Source organism: Vidua chalybeata, chromosome 1, assembly GCF_026979565.1.
Source record: "Vidua chalybeata isolate OUT-0048 chromosome 1, bVidCha1 merged haplotype, whole genome shotgun sequence".
NCBI lineage: Eukaryota > Metazoa > Chordata > Aves > Passeriformes > Viduidae > Vidua > Vidua chalybeata.
The window spans coordinates 48,050,747-48,070,139 of NC_071530.1; the positions used below are offsets into that span (position 1 = coordinate 48,050,747).

At 39.4% G+C, this 19,393-nt stretch overlaps 1 protein-coding gene across 1 annotated transcript in view; it reads left to right on the forward strand.

Moving 5' to 3' along the window:
- Positions 1–19,393, forward strand: part of TRANK1 (tetratricopeptide repeat and ankyrin repeat containing 1) — a 42,127-nt gene that overhangs the window by 12,412 nt on the left and 10,322 nt on the right. Inside the window, exons 8-18 of the mRNA XM_053954097.1 lie at positions 630–797; positions 2,509–2,664; positions 3,035–3,286; positions 4,149–4,325; positions 5,698–8,574; positions 9,156–9,355; positions 9,812–9,949; positions 12,773–12,913; positions 13,582–13,738; positions 14,599–14,687; positions 18,734–18,837. Coding sequence (XP_053810072.1) covers positions 630–797; positions 2,509–2,664; positions 3,035–3,286; positions 4,149–4,325; positions 5,698–8,574; positions 9,156–9,355; positions 9,812–9,949; positions 12,773–12,913; positions 13,582–13,738; positions 14,599–14,687; positions 18,734–18,837 — 4,459 coding nt within the window. The remainder of the gene's footprint in view (positions 1–629; positions 798–2,508; positions 2,665–3,034; positions 3,287–4,148; positions 4,326–5,697; positions 8,575–9,155; positions 9,356–9,811; positions 9,950–12,772; positions 12,914–13,581; positions 13,739–14,598; positions 14,688–18,733; positions 18,838–19,393) is intronic.

The window sequence follows — 19,393 nt, forward strand, 5'->3', positions numbered from 1 at the left end:
GCCTCTCCTGTTCTTTTAAATAGGTGAAAAATTAAGGCCTAGATAGCAGCGTGCCTTGTCAGAGGAGGAAAACTAAATGCTTTCCTTCACCGTTTCTCTGGGATTTCATTTTATGCTACCCTGGCTTTTCTCCTTGTATCTCTTACTCTGCCCACAAGGTGGCAACAGGAAGCAAACATGACAGCCACAGTAGCACCAGGCTTTTGGATTCTTAAAGTTTATTTGGTAATATTCATATGGTATTTATTATGTAGAGAGCACATATTTTTAATATGTATTTATTTGCTAATGTTTATATCTTTATGTATTATATATGATATTGGAAAACGTGTATTTTTATATATATCTACTAAAGTTTATTTCTTTATAGCTATATATAATAAATATTATAAATCATAAAATCACAGAATCATTAAATTTGGAAAAAGCCTCTGAGATCTTCAAGTCCAGCCTTTTACTGACTTTGACTGTCAACTTATGACACTGGAAGAATTTAGATTTTTTAAAGTTAAAATTATGCTAGAAATTGTGGCAAGTAATTAAAAATAAAAAAGAAAACAGAACAAAATAATATGAATTTGTGAATGTGAATTATTCTTCCTCTAAATTTTTTTCATGTATTGCTTTAGGACAAACAGAAGATGTAATCATGCTCCTGAATTTTGGGGTTGATCCCACTGTTCCAGATGCACGGTCAAGATATGTCATAGATATGTTGAAAAAGAACAAAAACTTTGATGCTGTAAAAGAAGTCAGCAAGCAGATTGAGCAAAACACTTCCTCTGGGAAACAGACAGGTAGTACATGCAGTGTGTGCTTTTCCTGTTTTAAAATTATAATCTTTAGGTACAAAATCATTTTATTTCAAATAAGTAATTGTGGGTGTGTTTTATGTAACTTTCCCTGTGAGTTGTCACTGTGATCTCCTGCTAGTCAGTAGTGAGCATTTTGTCCTTGCTTGAAAGCAACTGCTGTCAAAGTGACGTTCAGATCAAGCTTGGCATAAAGCAGAGTTTTTAGGCTACATCTCAGTTTTCATGTGTGTATTGCTTGTAAGTTTATTGGAAAACACTGGGTTTCATTGTGCTTGCATCTTATGGCTCCTGGAAAAGGAGGTTTTCTTTCTTTACCGTGGAGATCTCTGCTCTGGAGAAGGTTTTAGCACAGTTGTTTTCCATTAGGAGGTTAACACCAATACCTCAGAGGTAATAATGGCTTTGGTTGGAATTTTGGGTTGCGCTGTCTTTTGTGGCCAGGATTTTTTTTTTTTTGGTTGTTTTTTTTTTTTTTTTTTTTTTTTTTTTTTTTTTGGTGATGCACAGCCTGCAAGTTTTCTAAGCTTTCTGCAAATGAGAGGCTGGAGAATAAGCCTCAGCTTTAGAAGTAATGATCTGAGGTTAGTTCTTCTTTCGAAAAAGATGACCAAACTTGTCTCTCTCTTTGTCCTAAGAGGTAAAGCTACTGTTTTGTTTGGTCTTTCATGTATCTGAATTCCTAGAACCATTTAGGAAGTCCAAACCAAGTTTTTCGGTGTTTGTTTAAGGGCATGTATTGGGACATTGTTTAAAAACTGCTATTTCTCATTACATAAATATCTCTTAAACTTGTAGATCACATTTTGGTGTGGTGTATATTTTTGGCTTTGTTTTTAATTTTTAAGAGGACAAATTCTTTTATGGCTGTATTTTTTTAAACGGCACTGGGGAATCAGACAAGCACATTAAAAGTGCACGCTGCAAATATTACTGGGTTTAGTCATCTACTCAAAAATTTTGAACAAGTATATAATTGCAGCATTTTCCTGCCTGCATACAGAAGCTATTACAGTTTTCAGCCTAGTAATTCATGGTAAATAGAGTCATGGTTTGACCTCAGCTGCCAACTAAGTACCAAACAGCAGCTCACTCACTTCCCCCTCCCTCCCATGGTGGGTTGAGATAAGAACAGTCTAAAAAATGAAATAAATTACTGCCATTATTATTATTATTATTATTATTATTATTATTATTATTATTATTATTAGGCTTGAGAAGAATAAACTCCAAGAAACACAAATGATGCACAGTACAGTTGCTCACACCCCACTAACTGATGCCCAAATCATCCCCAAGCAGCAATGGTCCCTTCATGGCCAATTCCCCGTAGTTTATATAAGGAACGTGACATTCTTTGAGGTTGAGCACTGCTCAGCAACAACCAAAACATCTCTGTGCTATCAACAGCATCCTCGTCCTACATCCAAAGCATGGCACTGTACCATTTACCAAGAAGAAAAATAACTGTATCCCAAACAAAACCAGGACAAGAGTGTATTTGATGAAAGTATCAAATTTCCTTTGGGGTCAGAAATCCATCGCAGGACTGGCATTGGCAGTAAGAGTTTCAGCCATCTGTTTTTAATCTGCCACTACACATTTCTTAGAGCCCTGGGATGTAATGCATTACAGTCTTGCCCTGAAAACATGCTGACAAGGAAGCTGGATTTTCAGTTTCTGTATTGTTTTGCAGGAGAGAATGATAGTGCCACAGCTGATACAGATTCTCTCCAGGATGCTCTGGAACAGTTTGTTCAGTTCTACAGGTGTGAAAATGGAGCACATAACAAAAATGTATTGAAGGAAGATGCGGTTAAGCGATTTCTGAAATGGCTGTCTTCTGTAAAAGGTGCAGTGAGTTCCCAGTTCTCCCTTTCACAAAACTTAATTGCCATGAAAAATGTGTTTGGTGCTAACATAAACTTACTGCCCTTTTACCCTTCCTTCTGTTATCTGTTTCTGTAACTTTTATGACTGGAACAATGTGCTTTTAATTATATTTAATGTTGTGTTTTGCACTTAGAACCAATGGAATATGCACAGAAATTCATAACACATCAAAATGTTTAAACTTACTTGGCTGGCAGCATAAGGATGAAAAAATATTTTGCTGTTCCTTACTTTCAATTTATGAGTTAATTATTATGAAATTAGTTTACAATGAGGTGGATTTCATTATGTGTCTTTGAGTGAGTTACGTTGTCTTGACTGTCTTGCAGAAATCCCTGAAGAAATCTCATGCAACATCTCCAGTGCCTGTGCTAGCAGCTTCATAAAACAGCTGCTGGGAAAGCAAATGTGGCATAAAGTTTTGCTGCTCCTAACAGGGAAAGCCAATGGGGAAAATCCATCAGGTGGAGGACTCTTCAAAACCTGCAGTCTTTCAGATGTTGACATTGGCAACATTATCCAACAATGTGAAAAATTGGACGTGCAAGTGCACCTCATAAGATGCTTGCTTGAACAAGGAGGTGAAAAACTGTGATATTAATGTGTTATAAGAGATGCAGTATGTTATTTGACATGTTGGGAGCAAGATAGTCTCAGAAATACCAACACATGGAGTTTTTGTGGCTCTGTATAAGTGCAGCAGCTTGTTGGAGTGCAGTGCATTGGCTGCATCTGCTGTGTGGGACATGGTGTAGCTAGTAAGGCTGCAAGGGTGGAAGATGTTTGTCAAATGAAATTTGTCTGCTAGGGTTAGTAAAAGGCCAAGGACTACTGTTGCTCCTGCACCTGTAGTTTCTTTTGGGCCTTAATTTCTCTGTCTTCAGGCACAATATTGTCCTGGTAGAAAGTGTAACCCACAGTCTCTGAGTTCAGTCTGCTGTTATGCTACAAGTTACGGGCTACTTCATTGATTTCAAAGGCATGACCAGATGTCTTTCTTTTTTTAACTAGTGTAGATATCATCATACTTCATGTTTTGCATGAGCTTATTCTTAGGGTCCCTCTGGAATATTTCATTTAATCTTATAGTTTGATGTTAGCTGTAAGTTATGGTCCTGTTGAAGACTTTTGAATGCCGGAGGAGCAAGGAGGCCTCTTGTTTCTGTCAATGACTCACTGACTTGGAGAAAATATGTTCTGCCTTTATGTCTTCCTATCATAACAGAAGGACTGTTTGTTCAGTTTAATGGGAGACCAGGGGAAATGATGAAGATCTTCTTAGTCAAAAAGTGTTTTAACACATACACGTAAAAAGCTGGCAAAAAAATATGCCTGTCACCTGCCTGGCAGTCAGCATCTGACTGCATCTGTTGAGAGCTTTCTGCAGTTAGCAGATTGGTGTATTAATTTTAAACCCTGATATTTTCCCGTCCTTCACACCAGCTCTGCCTGATGGTTTTGGAACCAACTCTGAAATACCACTGAAAATATGCCTCAGAAAGGATTATTTTGAACTGGCATATTTGCTGCTAACCAAAGGCGCAGACCCTCGAAACTTCTCTGTTACACAAGGAGATACTCCTTTGCACGCTGCAGTTTTCATCTGTTTAAATAAAAAAGGTAAGGCTTTTGCTGTTGAAAATGTTCCCCATTCCTGCCCATTCTGCTGCTGCAGGAACAGTGGATAAGGATGCCTGACTGTCTCACTCGGCTCTGCAGGCCAGAGGATACACAGCTGTTAAGCTGATACGTTCTGCTTTGTGGCTGCACTGTCTGGGACTGTGAGGAGATGTAATGGCAAGTCAAGTGACATGGGGGAATCAAGGAAGGCTCCTCTCTGAAGCCCTGTAAAATGAGTGCTAGGTGGGTTGGAAGAAGCAAAGGTAAAGGTAGAGCAGTGACAGCAGACTTTGAAGGAAATCCTTCAGTGGCATCTGAAATCTGTTTATCAGTTTTTGTTTAGTCATAAATCAAGTAAAGTTTTGTTCAGGAGAGAAGTGAGTGAAAGAACTGCAGGGCCTATGTAAAAATGTAGAATCTGTGAAAATGTAGAAACTGTGAAATTGAGCCCCTAAATCAGGTTTGATTTTAAGTTAAAATAATGCATTTTTGCGTTGAAAGATTAGAATTATTTAAAATACTGAATTTATTAATTTTTAAAGCACAAACATTTCATTGAATGGCTTTAGAGAGATTAAAAGCATAGGTAATGCCAGTTGTCATTTTTAAATCAAAAGATTAAGAAGTCCTGTGACAATATGTTCTCTGAAGTATTTTTCACTGTGTAAAGTTTTTGGTGTGCAATTTCTTTACAGTGATTTTAGTATGTTGCTATTTTATAGCTAGAATAGAAATGTATTACATATATTGTCTCATTTAAATCACATCTATTATCTGGATGAAATCCAGAAAGCTGTAGAATATATATGTATTTTTCCCCCCCAGGGAGGTAACTAATCTTATTTTGTAGGAAGTTGCTCCAGGGACCTCAAATATCAGGAAATAATTGGGATTTCCTGCAGGTTATTTTAGTAAAGTTATCTGCAGCAGATTACTTCTAGGTGCCTTCTTAAAGCGAACCAAATGACCCCAGAGCACTATCTCAAGCTGCTGCTTGTCTGGATGACAGGGCACCAGTGTCCCTTGGGTAGCAGTCAGGGCTGATGTTGGAAATGAACAAATCTGTCTGTACCCAGAGGCTAAAAAGGGAATGAAATTGACTGATGCTATGGGAATAATTGCAGCACTAGGAATTTCTAAAGCTTTGCTGCCTTTGTATTGTTTTCCTGAAACTTGGGAAAGCTCAGTTTTGAGCTGTTTCATGTGAGCGCGTTTTATACACATGAAATGTAGATTTTGTTTTTCTTTTTAAAAGCAATTGATTTTAATTTACTAGCAGCAGAAAAAAAAAAAAAGCATTGAAATTGTTGTCATACAATACGAACTTGAAAAGTAAGTTAGTTTATTTTCTGTTTGTTTCTCCTGCTTTCAGATTGTACTGGTTTAAACATCCTGAATTATCTACTTGACCTCTTTGCTTCAAGACCATCTGACTTTCCATATCTTAATCCAAACATACAAGATGACAATGGAAATACAGTGATGCATGTTGTTTTCCAGAGAGGATTTTCAAAGCAGACTAAGAGAATAGCGGAGTTATTGGCAAAATTTGACATCAACTTCAACATAAAAAACAAATCAGGAAAAGATGTGATGCATAGAATTAAAAAGAGAAATCCACTGCTAGAAGCCTGGAATAATGCTGCACAGGAGAAGAAGAGGCACCGCCAAGATAGAGCAGGGCAGTTGGTTAAAACATTTAAACCCATTCCAGCCTCTGAGATTTCACAGTCAAAGAGCACGGGGCGTTCTTCATCTGGGTTCTCATTAAAGGCACCATCTGGCAATGCAGTGCATAATGATTTAAAAACCCCATGTTCCATAAAAACAAAAAAGGGTCAGTTGGCAAAGCAGGAAACAGAAGGATTAAACAGCCCCTTAACACTGCAGGAAAGTCTAGTGCAGGCAATCACAGCTTTAATTCAGCAATTGAAAGTGAGCGACACCCTGAAAAAGGATCATCCTCTGGTGCAAAAGCCATCTTCAGCCCAGACTAATTTGGAAGAGGGAAGGAGTTCCTTGCAACCTTGTGGAAGCATAGCTCATCCTGAAAGAAAAGGGGATGATTGGGAGAAAAAGAAGGGAGCAGGGGAATTTGGTATGGCCCTACCTAATGGAGAGAAGGAAGAGCTAGAGGAAGAAAAGGGGAAGAGTCTGGATATTGAGGCATATGTGCAGGAGTTTGATAACATGACTTGGGAAATAGAGTGCACTCCTGAAATGCTAAAGACTTTGAGCAGTAAAGCTGTGCCTCATTATCTGAAAGCTAAAACCATAATGACAATTAAGCGCCTTGGCAATGGGGAATGGTCTAAGGGCCTCCAGAAGCCACTGAAACACTTGAAAGCTGATATCCAGCTGTATGAAGCCAAATTGGGCAAAGGTGCAAGAATGCTATGGGAACTTGCCATTGACTTTTCTCCTCGTTGCAGTGAGAGTCCAGAAAAGATCATGGAGACAGAACAGACAAAATGTTGTCTAGGAAAATCAGGTAGAGTTTACACAGAAATAATTAGAATTTGGGCCATTGTTCTTGACCACTGCAAGCTGAACCGTGCCTTAGAAAATATATGCATTTCCTACAACCGTGGCTTATCCTGCATTTTGAGGAAAAAGCTCAAGGGTATAAACGAAGGACATCAGAACCACAATGTGACAACACAGAAGCGTGTTCCACGTTGTTATGTTGAAGACATGGAGGCAGAAAAATCAAAAGAACATACCATGCCTGAGTATTTCCCTCCAGCTAGTGCAGCAGAACTGGAATACAATATAATGAAATTTCACAGCTTCAGTACTAACATGGCACTTAACATTATAAATGATGTACAGTCTTCTGTTGATTACCCTTTCCGTGTTGGGGAGTTGGAGTATGCAGTGATTGATCTCAATCCAAAGCCTATGGAACCAATCATTTTAATTGGGCGAAGTGGGACAGGAAAGACAACTTGCTGCTTGTATAGGCTTTGGAAGAAATTCTATTCATACTGGGAAAAATCCACCTTGGCAGATGGACCTCTGTTGGTGAGGCAGACATGGCAGCAGAGACAGTGCAGTGAGGTTGAAAAGGCTAGTTCAGGGAAGGAAGAGAGTGAGCTAAAACACGAGAGTGATAATTCAAGTGAGGAGCAGGTAAGTGATGAGCAAAACCAGGACAGTGAGGATGAAAAGGTTCCCGTGGGCACAGCTGGTGCAGAAGTGAATTCATGTGGTGACCACGAAGAAGACCAAACATGTAGTGCGGAAGCATCAAACAGGCTGGAGCACCTGCACCAGATCTTTGTAACAAAAAATCCTGTTCTGTGCCGAGAAGTTCAGAAGAATTTCATTGAACTTAGCAAGTCTTCCAAGGTGACCAGTCACTTCAAACCTCTGGACCCAAATATTCACAGGCTACAAGACATTAAAGATGAAAATTTTCCACTGTTTGTCACCTCCAAGCAGTTGTTGCTGTTACTAGATGCATCCATGCCTGACCCATTTTTTCCAAGAAATGAAGATGGAAGTCTTAAAAGAGTAATTGTTGGTTGGAGTCCTCAGGAAGACTTTGTTGTACCAAATTGGCAGGATGAGGATGAAGAAGGTAGTCTTGAAGCAGAACATGGCGATGATGGAGGAGCTGCAGATGCATGCTCTAAGGAAAGTGATCCTTGGATTTTTGTGACTTACAATGTATTTGCAAATGAAATATGGCCAAAAATGATAAAAGGTAAAAGCTTGTACAATCCAGCACTGGTTTGGAAAGAAATCAAATCATTTTTGAAAGGCTCTTTTGAGGCCCTGAGTTGCTTTGGGGGCAAGCTTACTGAGGAGCAGTACAAAAAGCTAGGGCGAAAGAGATCGCCAAACTTCACAGAAGACAGGAGTGAGATCTATTACCTCTTCTGTCTTTATCAGCAGATACTATCGCAGAGAGGTTACTTTGATGAAGAAGATTTGCTGTATAATTTATCTCAAAGACTTTCGAAGCTCAGGGAGCTGCCGTGGTCCATCCATGAGTTTTATGGCGATGAGATACAGGATTTCACACAAGCTGAGCTAGCCCTGTTAATGAAATGCATCAATGACCCTAATGCCATGTTTCTAACTGGTGACACTGCCCAGAGCATAATGAAAGGAGTTGCTTTTCGTTTTAGTGACCTGAGGTCGCTCTTTCATTATGCAAGCAAGAGCTCTGTGAACAAGAAGCAGCGTGTTAGGAAACCAAAAAGGATTTATCAGTTGTACCAGAACTACAGGTCCCATTCAGGTAGAGTAACAAATTTTTTTTATGATCTGAGCCTGTGCTCTTCAGATGTCACTAATAATTGAAGTTTTCTGCTGGCCAGTTGAAAGCCAGTCTCTGTGTGGCCTGTTTTCCATGGACAGCTTTTTCTGATATGTCAATTCTGTTTTGGGAAACAAAAAATGAATGTTTTTAAAATTGCAATTTTTTGAATTCTCATGCTTACTGGATGCTTTGGCTGTGTTTGAGGTAAAACTTAAGAAATGGTCATTCCCATTTCTGTTGTCCTATCCCCAAAGCACTAGATTTTGCAGCATTAGTGTGCTGCTTCTACTTTTCTTACTTGTTTCTCTTTTGTGATTTTTATTTTGTGAGAATGCTGCCAAGCCGCTGTAGCATGTTTTCTGATCTTCAGAGGCCCAAGAACGGTATCCACTCAAATTGGCAGAAACATAAATTGAAGCTTACAGCTCCACCCTTCCCTGATTAGTGTTTTTGTCATATTTTGTCATATTTCTTGATTCCAAATTTCTAACAGAACCTTTTAAAAATGTGTTTTCAAGGACTTCATGCTGAAGTTTAAAACTTTATTCTGCTTTTTGCAGGTATTCTCCGTTTAGCATCTGGAGTGGTTGATTTGCTCCAGCATTATTTTCCAGAATCTTTTGATCGCCTTCCTCAGGACCGTGGTCTCTTTGATGGGCCAAAACCTATGGTCTTGGAGTCCTGCAGTGTTAGTGACCTAGCAATTCTGCTGAGGGGCAACAAAAGGAAAACACAACCCATAGAATTTGGAGCACATCAGGTTTGATTTTCTTAGGCTTTTTGCAGATTCTGCCAGCTCTGTTGCTAAATAATAGTCTTTTATGAACTGCCCACAACTTTCTTTTTTAAGCCCTTGCCTGGTAAATTAGGCATTTCAAGCTTAGAAACCTTTATTGTGTTGGTTTCTGTTTCTTCTTAATACGTCTGGTTCTTTCTGTTCTTTTTTTGGTGTGAGGTATTGTCTGACCTGTTCCTTTCTAACTCCAAATTTTCTTACACCAGATCTAAAACTGTCTGCACATACCACACATTTGTCAGTCTTCTAGTGGCAGCTTTGTGACCTTTTTTGTGGAGTGTGCTGAAATGTCTCTGAGAAATGTTGTCTAGTTTTTAGAAGGCCTCTTGTATTATCATCATGTTTGTCTTTATGCAACTGTTTTCTTTTTTTTTCCTTTTTTTCTTTCTAATGTTTTTTTTTTAATGTATTTTCTGGCAGGTGGTATTAGTGGCTAATGAAACTGCAAAGGAGAAGATACCTGAGGAACTTAGTTTGGCACTTGTACTGACAATTTATGAAGCAAAGGGCTTGGAATTTGATGATGTCCTCCTTTACAATTTTTTCACAGATTCAGAGGTATTCTTATCATTTTTCTGCATTTTTTCTGAAGTCTGTCTTACTTGTGGTCTAATTGGTGGTTCAGCTGGGAAAGGATTCCCTCTTTTCTCTGAAGATGAGTGGCTTCATCACAGTAGAAAACAGAGAAGTCGTAGGTTCATGAAATGAGAATGTGTTCTTTAGGTGCTTCATTTTCCTTCAGGTTTACTGTTAAAATTTAAGGGAGAGCCTTGGGGTACGCACAACATTGCACACACACAGACACACACACACACACAGAGTCTTCTGCTGCACACCAGGACTACTCCTCTGACCCCAGCCAGGCAAGTGTTCAAGTATTCCTTACTGAGCATGCCTGCAGGCACTCCATGTAGCCATGACTGAGTTACTCTGTGATTAAACATTCAGTGTAAACAGCCCTGTTGCAGATGTCCTCTGCCTCTACCCCTCAAAACAGTGTCTCATGTGGTTTTCAGCAGATGAAAACCACGAGAAAACTGAGGGCAGCTTACTGGTGGCTCTTCACAGAGGTTAGTGAATGTTATGTGATGAGGGAAGAAGGAAGGAGCTTGAGGTAAATACTGGCTGTCATGGTAGATTTCTCAAAGTTGATTTGTTTCTGGTGATGCAAGTTCTAATCAGAAAAACAACAAGCCATTTATCAGGATTTAGCAGAATCAGTTTAGCAGAGTTGAGTTGTGTAGAGCATTTTAGCTTAGACTAATGTATGTCAGGCCTGGAGAACTGTTTTCATACAATTCTTCCATGTTTCTATGAGTCATGAGTAATTGAGTTGATTTGAGCAGCTAAACAAGCAGGCAAGAAAGCAGCTCACCCTGAGGTTTTCTAATTTAGAAAAGCTGAATCTGTGAACTGTTGTAAACACAGCAGTGTGGCCGTGTGCAGTTCATAAAGTGTTGGGTTTTCTTTTTATTTGTCTTGAAAATGAGATTTAAGAAGAGTCTTGTTTCAGGAAGCAGATGTGAATGAAAAATCTAGAAGGCAAAAAAGCCAAGCCCCCATAACACAGCAAGTTCTTGACCAATGTGATACCTTTAGCTGGTTGTCATGTTACAATCTATGACAGGCTTAGGAATATCTTCATTGATGATTTCTTGAAGTCTTAACTTCAAAATACATTTTGCAGGAAAGATTTCCTGCTTTTTTTCCCCCATAGGAAGACAGATAACTTGTTTTGTGTTGCTCAAAGCTCAGAAATATATAGATTGTAAAAATGTTATTTCAGCCTATTATGTGTATTTTCCATTTTGTGCCAGAAACTTGGCAGTATTTAATCACATTTCAATTAAATGGAATTTTCAATACCAAAAGGGAAAAATGCACATCACTAAGAACATAGTCACAATTTTAAGGTTATTAGTTTTGCAGGGGATCGGGAGCCTGCAGAGCAGTGTGTTTAGGAGCTGGCATTTCCTACATGGCATGAGAGTGCACAGCACTGATCTGCTGCCACACTTAACTTATAGTTAGGAGTGCCTGTGCATATTTATAGACATCTTTCACATGTCTCTGTGTTGGAGTCCAATATTTTCTGACCACGCTTTTTTAGACTTTCCCCATGAGTGGGTTTTTTTGCTCACCTCTGAGTGTTCTTACAAGAGGAGGTGTTGGCAGGTGCCATTCCACCCCCTGGCTGAGACCAGCACTAGCAGTTAGTGGTGTTCAACACGAAGCTTAATACATTCATCACATGAATGACCAGCCAGATCTTTTCTGGGAGCCCTGAGGATGAGAATATAAGCAAGCATGGGATATGTGTGGGTCCTGCTCACTGAGCTTGTCAATCTTGTAGAGTCAAGGAGACTTCGTGGCTGCCCATCCTAACCTGCAGGCCAAGATCTCTCCAACATGTTTTAGATAGTAGATTTTAGTACGACAAATTGCAGCTTGTGAGTGTTATTCCACCATTTACCTTTCATTCTGCCCCAAGCTGGCAGGGAGCTGCCTGTCCCAGCTATCAGCACACACCCCCTCAGTGAGTTTGCCTGTTGTGGTACTGGGGGTTTGTAGGAGAATCCTCGTCCCTAGGACTAAAACTTGACCCTCCTCCATGGTGAAGGTAACCTGACTTCCTTCACATTGTAAGGATGTTTAGCTGAAAATGTATAGTCCACCCAAGGGGGTTTTCATGTTTAATATCAAATTACTTATTTGATATATTGAGCATTGCATGTGATTTGGATCTAGAAGAGTGATACAGCAGTATCCTGAAATCCGAAGGCAAGCATAATATAACAGTGGCAATATACATTGGAATCACAATACAGATGTGACTCCCATTCGTGCTCCCTGTGTATACGTGTGTGTATATATATATGTATGTATGTATGTATGTATGTATGTATGTATTCCCATTGGCTTCTCCATCATGATGCTGGCCATCCCCAGTCCCTGAAAAGTCATATGCAGCTTGTAGCCAGCTCAAGCCAGTTGCACTCTTAAAGGTTTGTTTTCTTTGCTGCTCAGATTTTCTGCAGTCTTTCGGGCTGAGGCACATCTTTGCTTTTGCCTGGGCAGCTCAGGAAGGTGTAACTGTGTATTAGCTGTTTTAAGGAAAGTTGTTTATATGCCTGGATGACCGCCTGGTACAGACAAGTATCTCAAGCAAAGGCTGTGTTGAGATGAAGTTCAGCTTTCTCATTGAAAATTGCTGATTATTCTTTACATTCTTCCCTGATATAATTTTCTCCCCCAGTCTTCTCCTCTGAGCCTTCTTTCCTTTTAGGGATGAATAGGTCACACCATACAACCTTATCTTGTGCACATGTAGGCAGCAATAGTTGGTACATACAAATAAACCTTATTCTCTTGATATTTCAGGCTAGCAAAGAATGGAAGATAATTTCTTCTTATAGTCCTGATCCAGATGTGCAACTGAGAAGCAACTTTCTAATTGAGGTGCCATTAGAGGATGCCTCTGGTATGCAGGAAAGGACTCCATTTAATGTAGAAATGTACAAGGTGCGTTTTTTGTAACATTAGGAATAGGAAGGACAAATTAAATTCTTAAATCTTAAAAGTAGGGAAATTTATTAAATCCTTTCATCCTGTTAGTTCCATGTTTATAGTTGTTAACATTTGTGTAATGTAATATAAATATAATGCAATATAATACTGATTTTAAAAGATAAGAGATTGTTTGCAAATGTAATTTGATTAGAGAACAAAACCCGTGTCATAGACTTTCGGGTTTATTTACAGAACAACTGTGGTTAAAGCAAATAGCAATTCAGCTTGTCAATAATCATTATTCCTATAGTCTGGTTTCTGATTGGTGTCACTACCTTGAAATTAAGGAAGTTGCTTAGAATTTGGTGAGTCAGATATTTTCAGGATTGTATGGTAATTAATAGTTATATGTGCAAGTGATTAGAAGGAAAATAGCCTGTCATACATAGCTGCAGTTGATTTGTAGTACTAGTTGCTTGTAATTTAGCTGGATAATGGCTTATGTAATTGAAATCCCGTATTTAATATTTAGACTTGCTTACTTAAAAGCACTTTCTTACCTAATATTCATTCTGTATAAATTCTCTGTTTTCTTATAACTGCAAAGTATGTTTCTTTCTAACAATTTAACTCATCTGGCATTTCATTTATTTAATTCAATTTTTATTGTTCTGCTTCAGATGCTGAATGGAGAACTCAAGCAATTGTATACTGCAATTACAAGAGCCAGAGTCAATCTTTGGATCTTTGATGAAGACCGTGATAAACGGGCTCCAGCTTTTAAGTATTTCATCAAAAGAAAATTTGTTAAGGTTGTCAAAACAGATGAAAAGAAAGGTAAAGTTGTCCTAAAACTTTCTTAAAAGGCTGTCAGTCAAAACTCATGTTTTCTTGCTTTTAGGATATGTAATAAAGAAGGTTTAATGCCTTGGTCCTTCTAACAGTATGCATTGATAACTGCCCTTGCAAATTTCCACTTATTTCAGTGGGTCTTAATTATTTTGTCTCTAAAGATCAGTTGAATATGTTAAAGTATAACTTCTTTGCTAATTCAACAGTTTAAGTTTCCTTGCTGTCAAAGGAGAAGAGTCAGTGATCCCTCAGACAGATCTGATCTTGTAATTAGTTTATTGAGTTCTAACCAGTAAATTCAGATATTTAAAATATTCAGTAAGTATGGATGGATTTGTGGTCAATACTCTACTTTTTACATAAGCTTGCTATGCCTATCTTAAATATTACACACTTGCAAAAATGTAATTTACCAGTTCACTGATGTCTGATGTTGAGTAAGGGATCCCTCAGCCTTGAGGGGTGACCTTAAGAGGTGTTGCTACATAGAGGGAGATCAGGTCACTGCTGCTCAGCCAGTTACTGTGGCAAGAGTTCAATGGACCCTGATGGCTGCAGATATTTATAGCTTAAAGAGGTCAATTTGTAGTCAGATTTTCTGCTGTGTTAATGCAGTTTCAGCCACTTACCAGCCCAGTCTCCAGCTAAGCTCTGGGGGTTTTTGTACTCTCACTGGTATCTTCACACAACAGTGTTACCACACTTGATTCATAGTTAACCATTACTGGAGTAAGCACAAACGTAGAGCTTGGAACATTGTGAGATAATGCTTAGTTTTGGTTCATGATAAGTGGTTTCTGTGGTTTATCCATTCTAACATAAAATGGTCACCCCTGTCCTTGTAGACTTAGATGACAGCATGTTTGCTAAAACTTCAACTCCAGAAGAATGGATTGCACAGGGAGACTACTATGCCAAACACCAGTTCTGGGAGGTAGGAACATATGTTTATCTGAATTAAGGATTCTTGCTTGTTCTGAAACTTTTTCTCTGTATCTATAAATCCATCTGTAAACCTTCATTTACTCTGTAGCAGTCTGGCTTAGTTTGTGGTTTGTAGCTGTGTGTCTACTTGTAAATGACTTAGAAGAAGTGAGCAGGGAGAGCAAGCCTTTTGTTTGTAATCTTAAATTCACTGCCCAGAAATTCGCAGTCTCATGAGGGAAATACATTTTAATGCACACAAATGAAAGGCAGTTGGAAAACAATTATTAACATCCATCAGAATTGACTGATATGCGTGAATCTAAACCATGTTCTTGACAGTATCATTGCACATACTGTAGAAAAATGAAAGCATTTCTCGGAAATGTGTTAATTTGGGTAGGCAAATGATGGTTTTATTCCCTTTTCATTTAAAGAACATAGAGATATTACAGTCTTTAGTTTCCTAGCTTCCTAGTTAATACAGTCCAGATACGGGATGACAGTTAATGGCATCGAAGCAGAACTCAGTATGACAACATCAATGAAATACTCTGCAGGGAGATAAGGATTTGATCACTAGATCAAATGCTTTTGTCCTTATGGGTGATTTTAACTTCCCAGACACTAACTGAGAAAATCATACAGTGGACACAAACAGGTCAAGGAAATTTCTGGAGCATGTTGAGGATAACTTCTGGGTGCAGGTACTAGGGGAGCTGACTAGCGAAAGATAACCTCCTAATAAACAGAAAGGCATTTGTGAGTAAAGTGGGGATTTGTGTCTTGGTCACAGTGACCACAAAGTAACTGAGTTTCAAGTTGTTGACTGTAGAAAAAAAAAGTCCTGCATACCTTTGACCCTGCAGTTGGGGAGAGCAGACTTGGGCTGTGGAAGGAGCTAATTAGTAAGGTCCCTTAGGAATTCATGAATAACAGGTACTTTATAAGGGCTACCTCTGAACAGTGCAGAAGCTGGAAATTCCAAAGGGTCAAAAGTCAAGCAAGTGGGGCAGAGTCTGGCTTGGCTGATCAGGCATCTTCTTGAACTTAGGGGAAAAGGGAAAGTGTGTAGATGTTGGAACAAGGGGAAGTGACACAGGAGGACAGCAGAGATGCTGTTTGTCACTGTAGGGAAAAAATTCATGTGGCCAAAGCTTCATGTGGCCAAAGGGAAATTCATGTGACCAAAAAAATTCATGTGGCCAAAGGGAAAAAATTCATGTGGCCACAGAGTTCAAGCTATCCAGCACTGTGAAGGACAACAGAAAGGTCATCTTAAAACACATTAACAGCAAAAGAAGGATTGAACGTAACATCAGTCCATTACTTGATAGGGTAATTTACCTCACAAATAGGGACATAGGCAAAGCAGAGACATTTAATGCCTTCTTCACCTTTGTCTTTAACACTGATAATGTGCTGGAAGACTGTGACTTGGAGGATGATAAACTCCCAGCTGACTCTGCACTAGTTTGAGACTTGCTGCTGCAGCTGGATGCACATAAATCTATTGGGCTTGATGGGATTCATTCCAGGTACTGAATGAGCTGGCCCTTTTTATTGTGGGGTCCCTTTCCATTATTTTTCAAAGGTCTTGGGAGTCTGGAGAGGTCCCAGTCAATTGGAACCTGGCAAATGTCCCAGTTTTCAAGAAGGGTAAAAAGGAAGACCCTGGTAATTATAGGCCTTTCAGCCTCTCTTTGGTGCCTGGTAAAATTATGGAGAAGGTTATTCTGGGAGTTACTGAAAATAACATTTGAGTGACAGTGCAGTCATTAGTCACAGGCAGCATGGGTTCACTATGGGAAAGTCCTACTTAACCAACTTAATTTCCTTTTATGACAAGGTCACTCATCTAGTTGACCAAGAGAAGCCAGTAGATGTGGTATATTTTGGTTTTAGCAAAGATTTCAATAGTTTTTCTCACAGTTTCTTTATTCCGGATGGAATTTCAGCACACAGCTAGACAAGTCCATAATACATTAGGTGAGAAACTGGTTGACAAGTCAGGCTTCAAAGAGTTATAGTACATGGGGTTATATCAGGCTGGTGGCCCGTCACTGGTTGGATTCCCCAGTGCTCAATTTAAGGGCAAGTGCTCTTGAATGGTTTTATAAATAATTTGGACACAGGAATGTACATTAAATATGTTTGCCAACAATACTAAACTAGGAGGACACTAAACTGGGAGGAGCTGTTGATTCCCTCCAGGGTAGAGAGGTCCTGCAGAGAGACTTTGACAACCTAGGGGGCTATCACCAACCATATGAAATTTAACAGGGGCAAATGCTAGATTCTGTACCTGGGATGGAGAACTCCTGGTCATACATTCAAATTAGGGAATGAGAGGCTGGAGAGCAGCCCCATGAAAAGATATGTGGGAGTTTGGGTTGGTGGCAAGTTGAAGATGAGCCAGCATCGACAACCAAAAAAGCAGACAGTGTCCTGGGTGCATCAAATACAGCATTGTGAGCCAGTCAAAGGAGGTGATTGTCCTGCTCTGCTCTGTGCTGGTGCCGACCCACCTGGAGTAGTTTTGGACTACTCACCTCTGTGCAGTTTTGGGCACCACAATATAAGAAGGGCAACAGACTATTAGAGTATGTCCAGAGGAGGGTGACCAAGATGATGAAAAGTCATAGAATCATAGAATGGTTTGGTTTTGAGGAGACCTCCAAGCTCATCCAGTCCCTAGCCCCCTGCCATTGCCACAGGCAGCTCTAGAGGACACGTCTTAAGAAGAGCAGCTGAAGTTGCTTGTCTTATTCAGCTTGGAAAAGAGATAGCTGAGGGGTAACCTCATCACAGTCTACAACTTCCTCAAAGGGAGGTCCTGATCTCCTCTCTCTGGTTGCCAGTGATAGGATATGGGGAAATGGAATGAAGTTGGATCCAAAGAAGATCAGATTGGACATAGGAAAGGGCTCTTCACTGAGAAAGTAGTCTGCCACAGGCACCCTAGGAAAGTAGTCATGTCATTAAGCCATGAGTTCAGAGTTCAAGAAGCATTTAGATGACATTCTTAGTCGTGTGGGTTTGTTTTAGGTAGTCCTGCAGGGAGCAGTAAGTTTGCCTCTGTTATCCTTATAAGTCTCTTTCAGTTTGAGATTCTCTGTGGTTCTATGAAATAAAACTTCAGATACTTTTTTGATCATGGCACAGGGAAAACTGTGTTTTGCAGGTAACAACATAAAATTCTTTGAAAGGAAAATTAATATTTATAACAAGGCAAAAAACCAAAGTAATTAGTTGCTACTATACACATAGTCTTTATCTCTTCTTGGAAAGAAAAAGCAGTTTTCTAAATGGACAGAAAAAAGTTGAGATAAAAAACCCACACAGTTAAAAAATAGCCTCTTGAAATCTGAAATATATTAGCTATATTATCTGCAAATCTGTTTTCTTTATAAGCCTGATCTTTGCTAATCAATGCTACCTAAGATGACATTATCTGGTGACTTTGGCAGTTCCAAGAGTGGCTTGCAGTGTGCAATTTCCAAACAGAAGCAACACTAAATTAATGGCTAGAATAAAGAAATCATTGCAGAATAAGCAGGGTGATAATAAAGAAAACCTTGCTAGGAGCGTGGTAACTCCTGGTGTTTCTGTTTAGTTTTCACAGAAAAAGCCTGGTATGATGAAAGCATTGAGTAAATGTTCCTTGCTTTTCAATTTCACTTTGCACACCTTGGTCTTCCTCACTTGTAGTAATATATTGTAGATGCCTGGTGACTTACCAGTTACTGGTTTAGGCTATCATCCAGATTGCATATGCTATTTATTCTATCCGGTTACCGGGAATTCTACTTTCACTACTTCCATGTACAATATTGTAATTAATATTCTAATTTTGATAGTTGCATGTGGACTAATTTTAAAGCTTTTCTTTTTGTCCTAAAGATATACCACAATGTTTTACCTTTTCCTTTCTCCAGGCACCCTGCCAATCTTTCTGCTTTCCATTCCAGTGACTGTAAAATTAAGTATTGCTTTTATGTGATAAGCCATGGGCTGGATGCACATCTGTGAATGCTGTGTGTGATTTCACCCCAGGTGGCTGCCAAATGTTACCAAAAGGGAGGAGCAGCTGAGAAGTCAAAACTGGCCCTGACACATGATGCTGTTCTCAAAGTGCATGCAAAGAAAAGCAGCCCAAGGTAGGGTATCAGTGCAGCTGAGTGAGTGTCACTTTGTGGTGCAGAGGGTGAGATTCACACCACAGCTGTGGGACCAGACCAGACATGCCAGAGAACAGTGCAGGAGGGGTGTCTTTATGTGTTTGTGGTTGGCAAAAGAGATTTAAGAAACTGAAAGGTCTAGCACTATTGGATCCGGGGCACTGCTCCCTCTAGGGAGTAGTGGAAGGGCTGTCCAAATGAAATTGGCCCTTGCAAGGGCTTACTGGTTGTGTGAGAGAAAAGCCTCTTACGTCAAGAGGCTTTACATCCTTAGATATAGATAGGAGAACATATGCCATCTGCAGTGCTGGTGGCAACTCACTTTGTTGAGTGAATATGCTAATCCCACTGCATATCCACTTAACAAAGGAGAAAGAATGGTGGTGTGCATTGAGGAAGAAAAGCTGCAAGCAAGAAGTGAGTTTTGGAGTAAAATTAATGTTACAGTCATTTTAAACTAAACAAGCAGAACAAGATCTGAACCAAAATACAGTTTTAAAGGAACAGATTTTGAGATGAATCATTTAGTTCATGA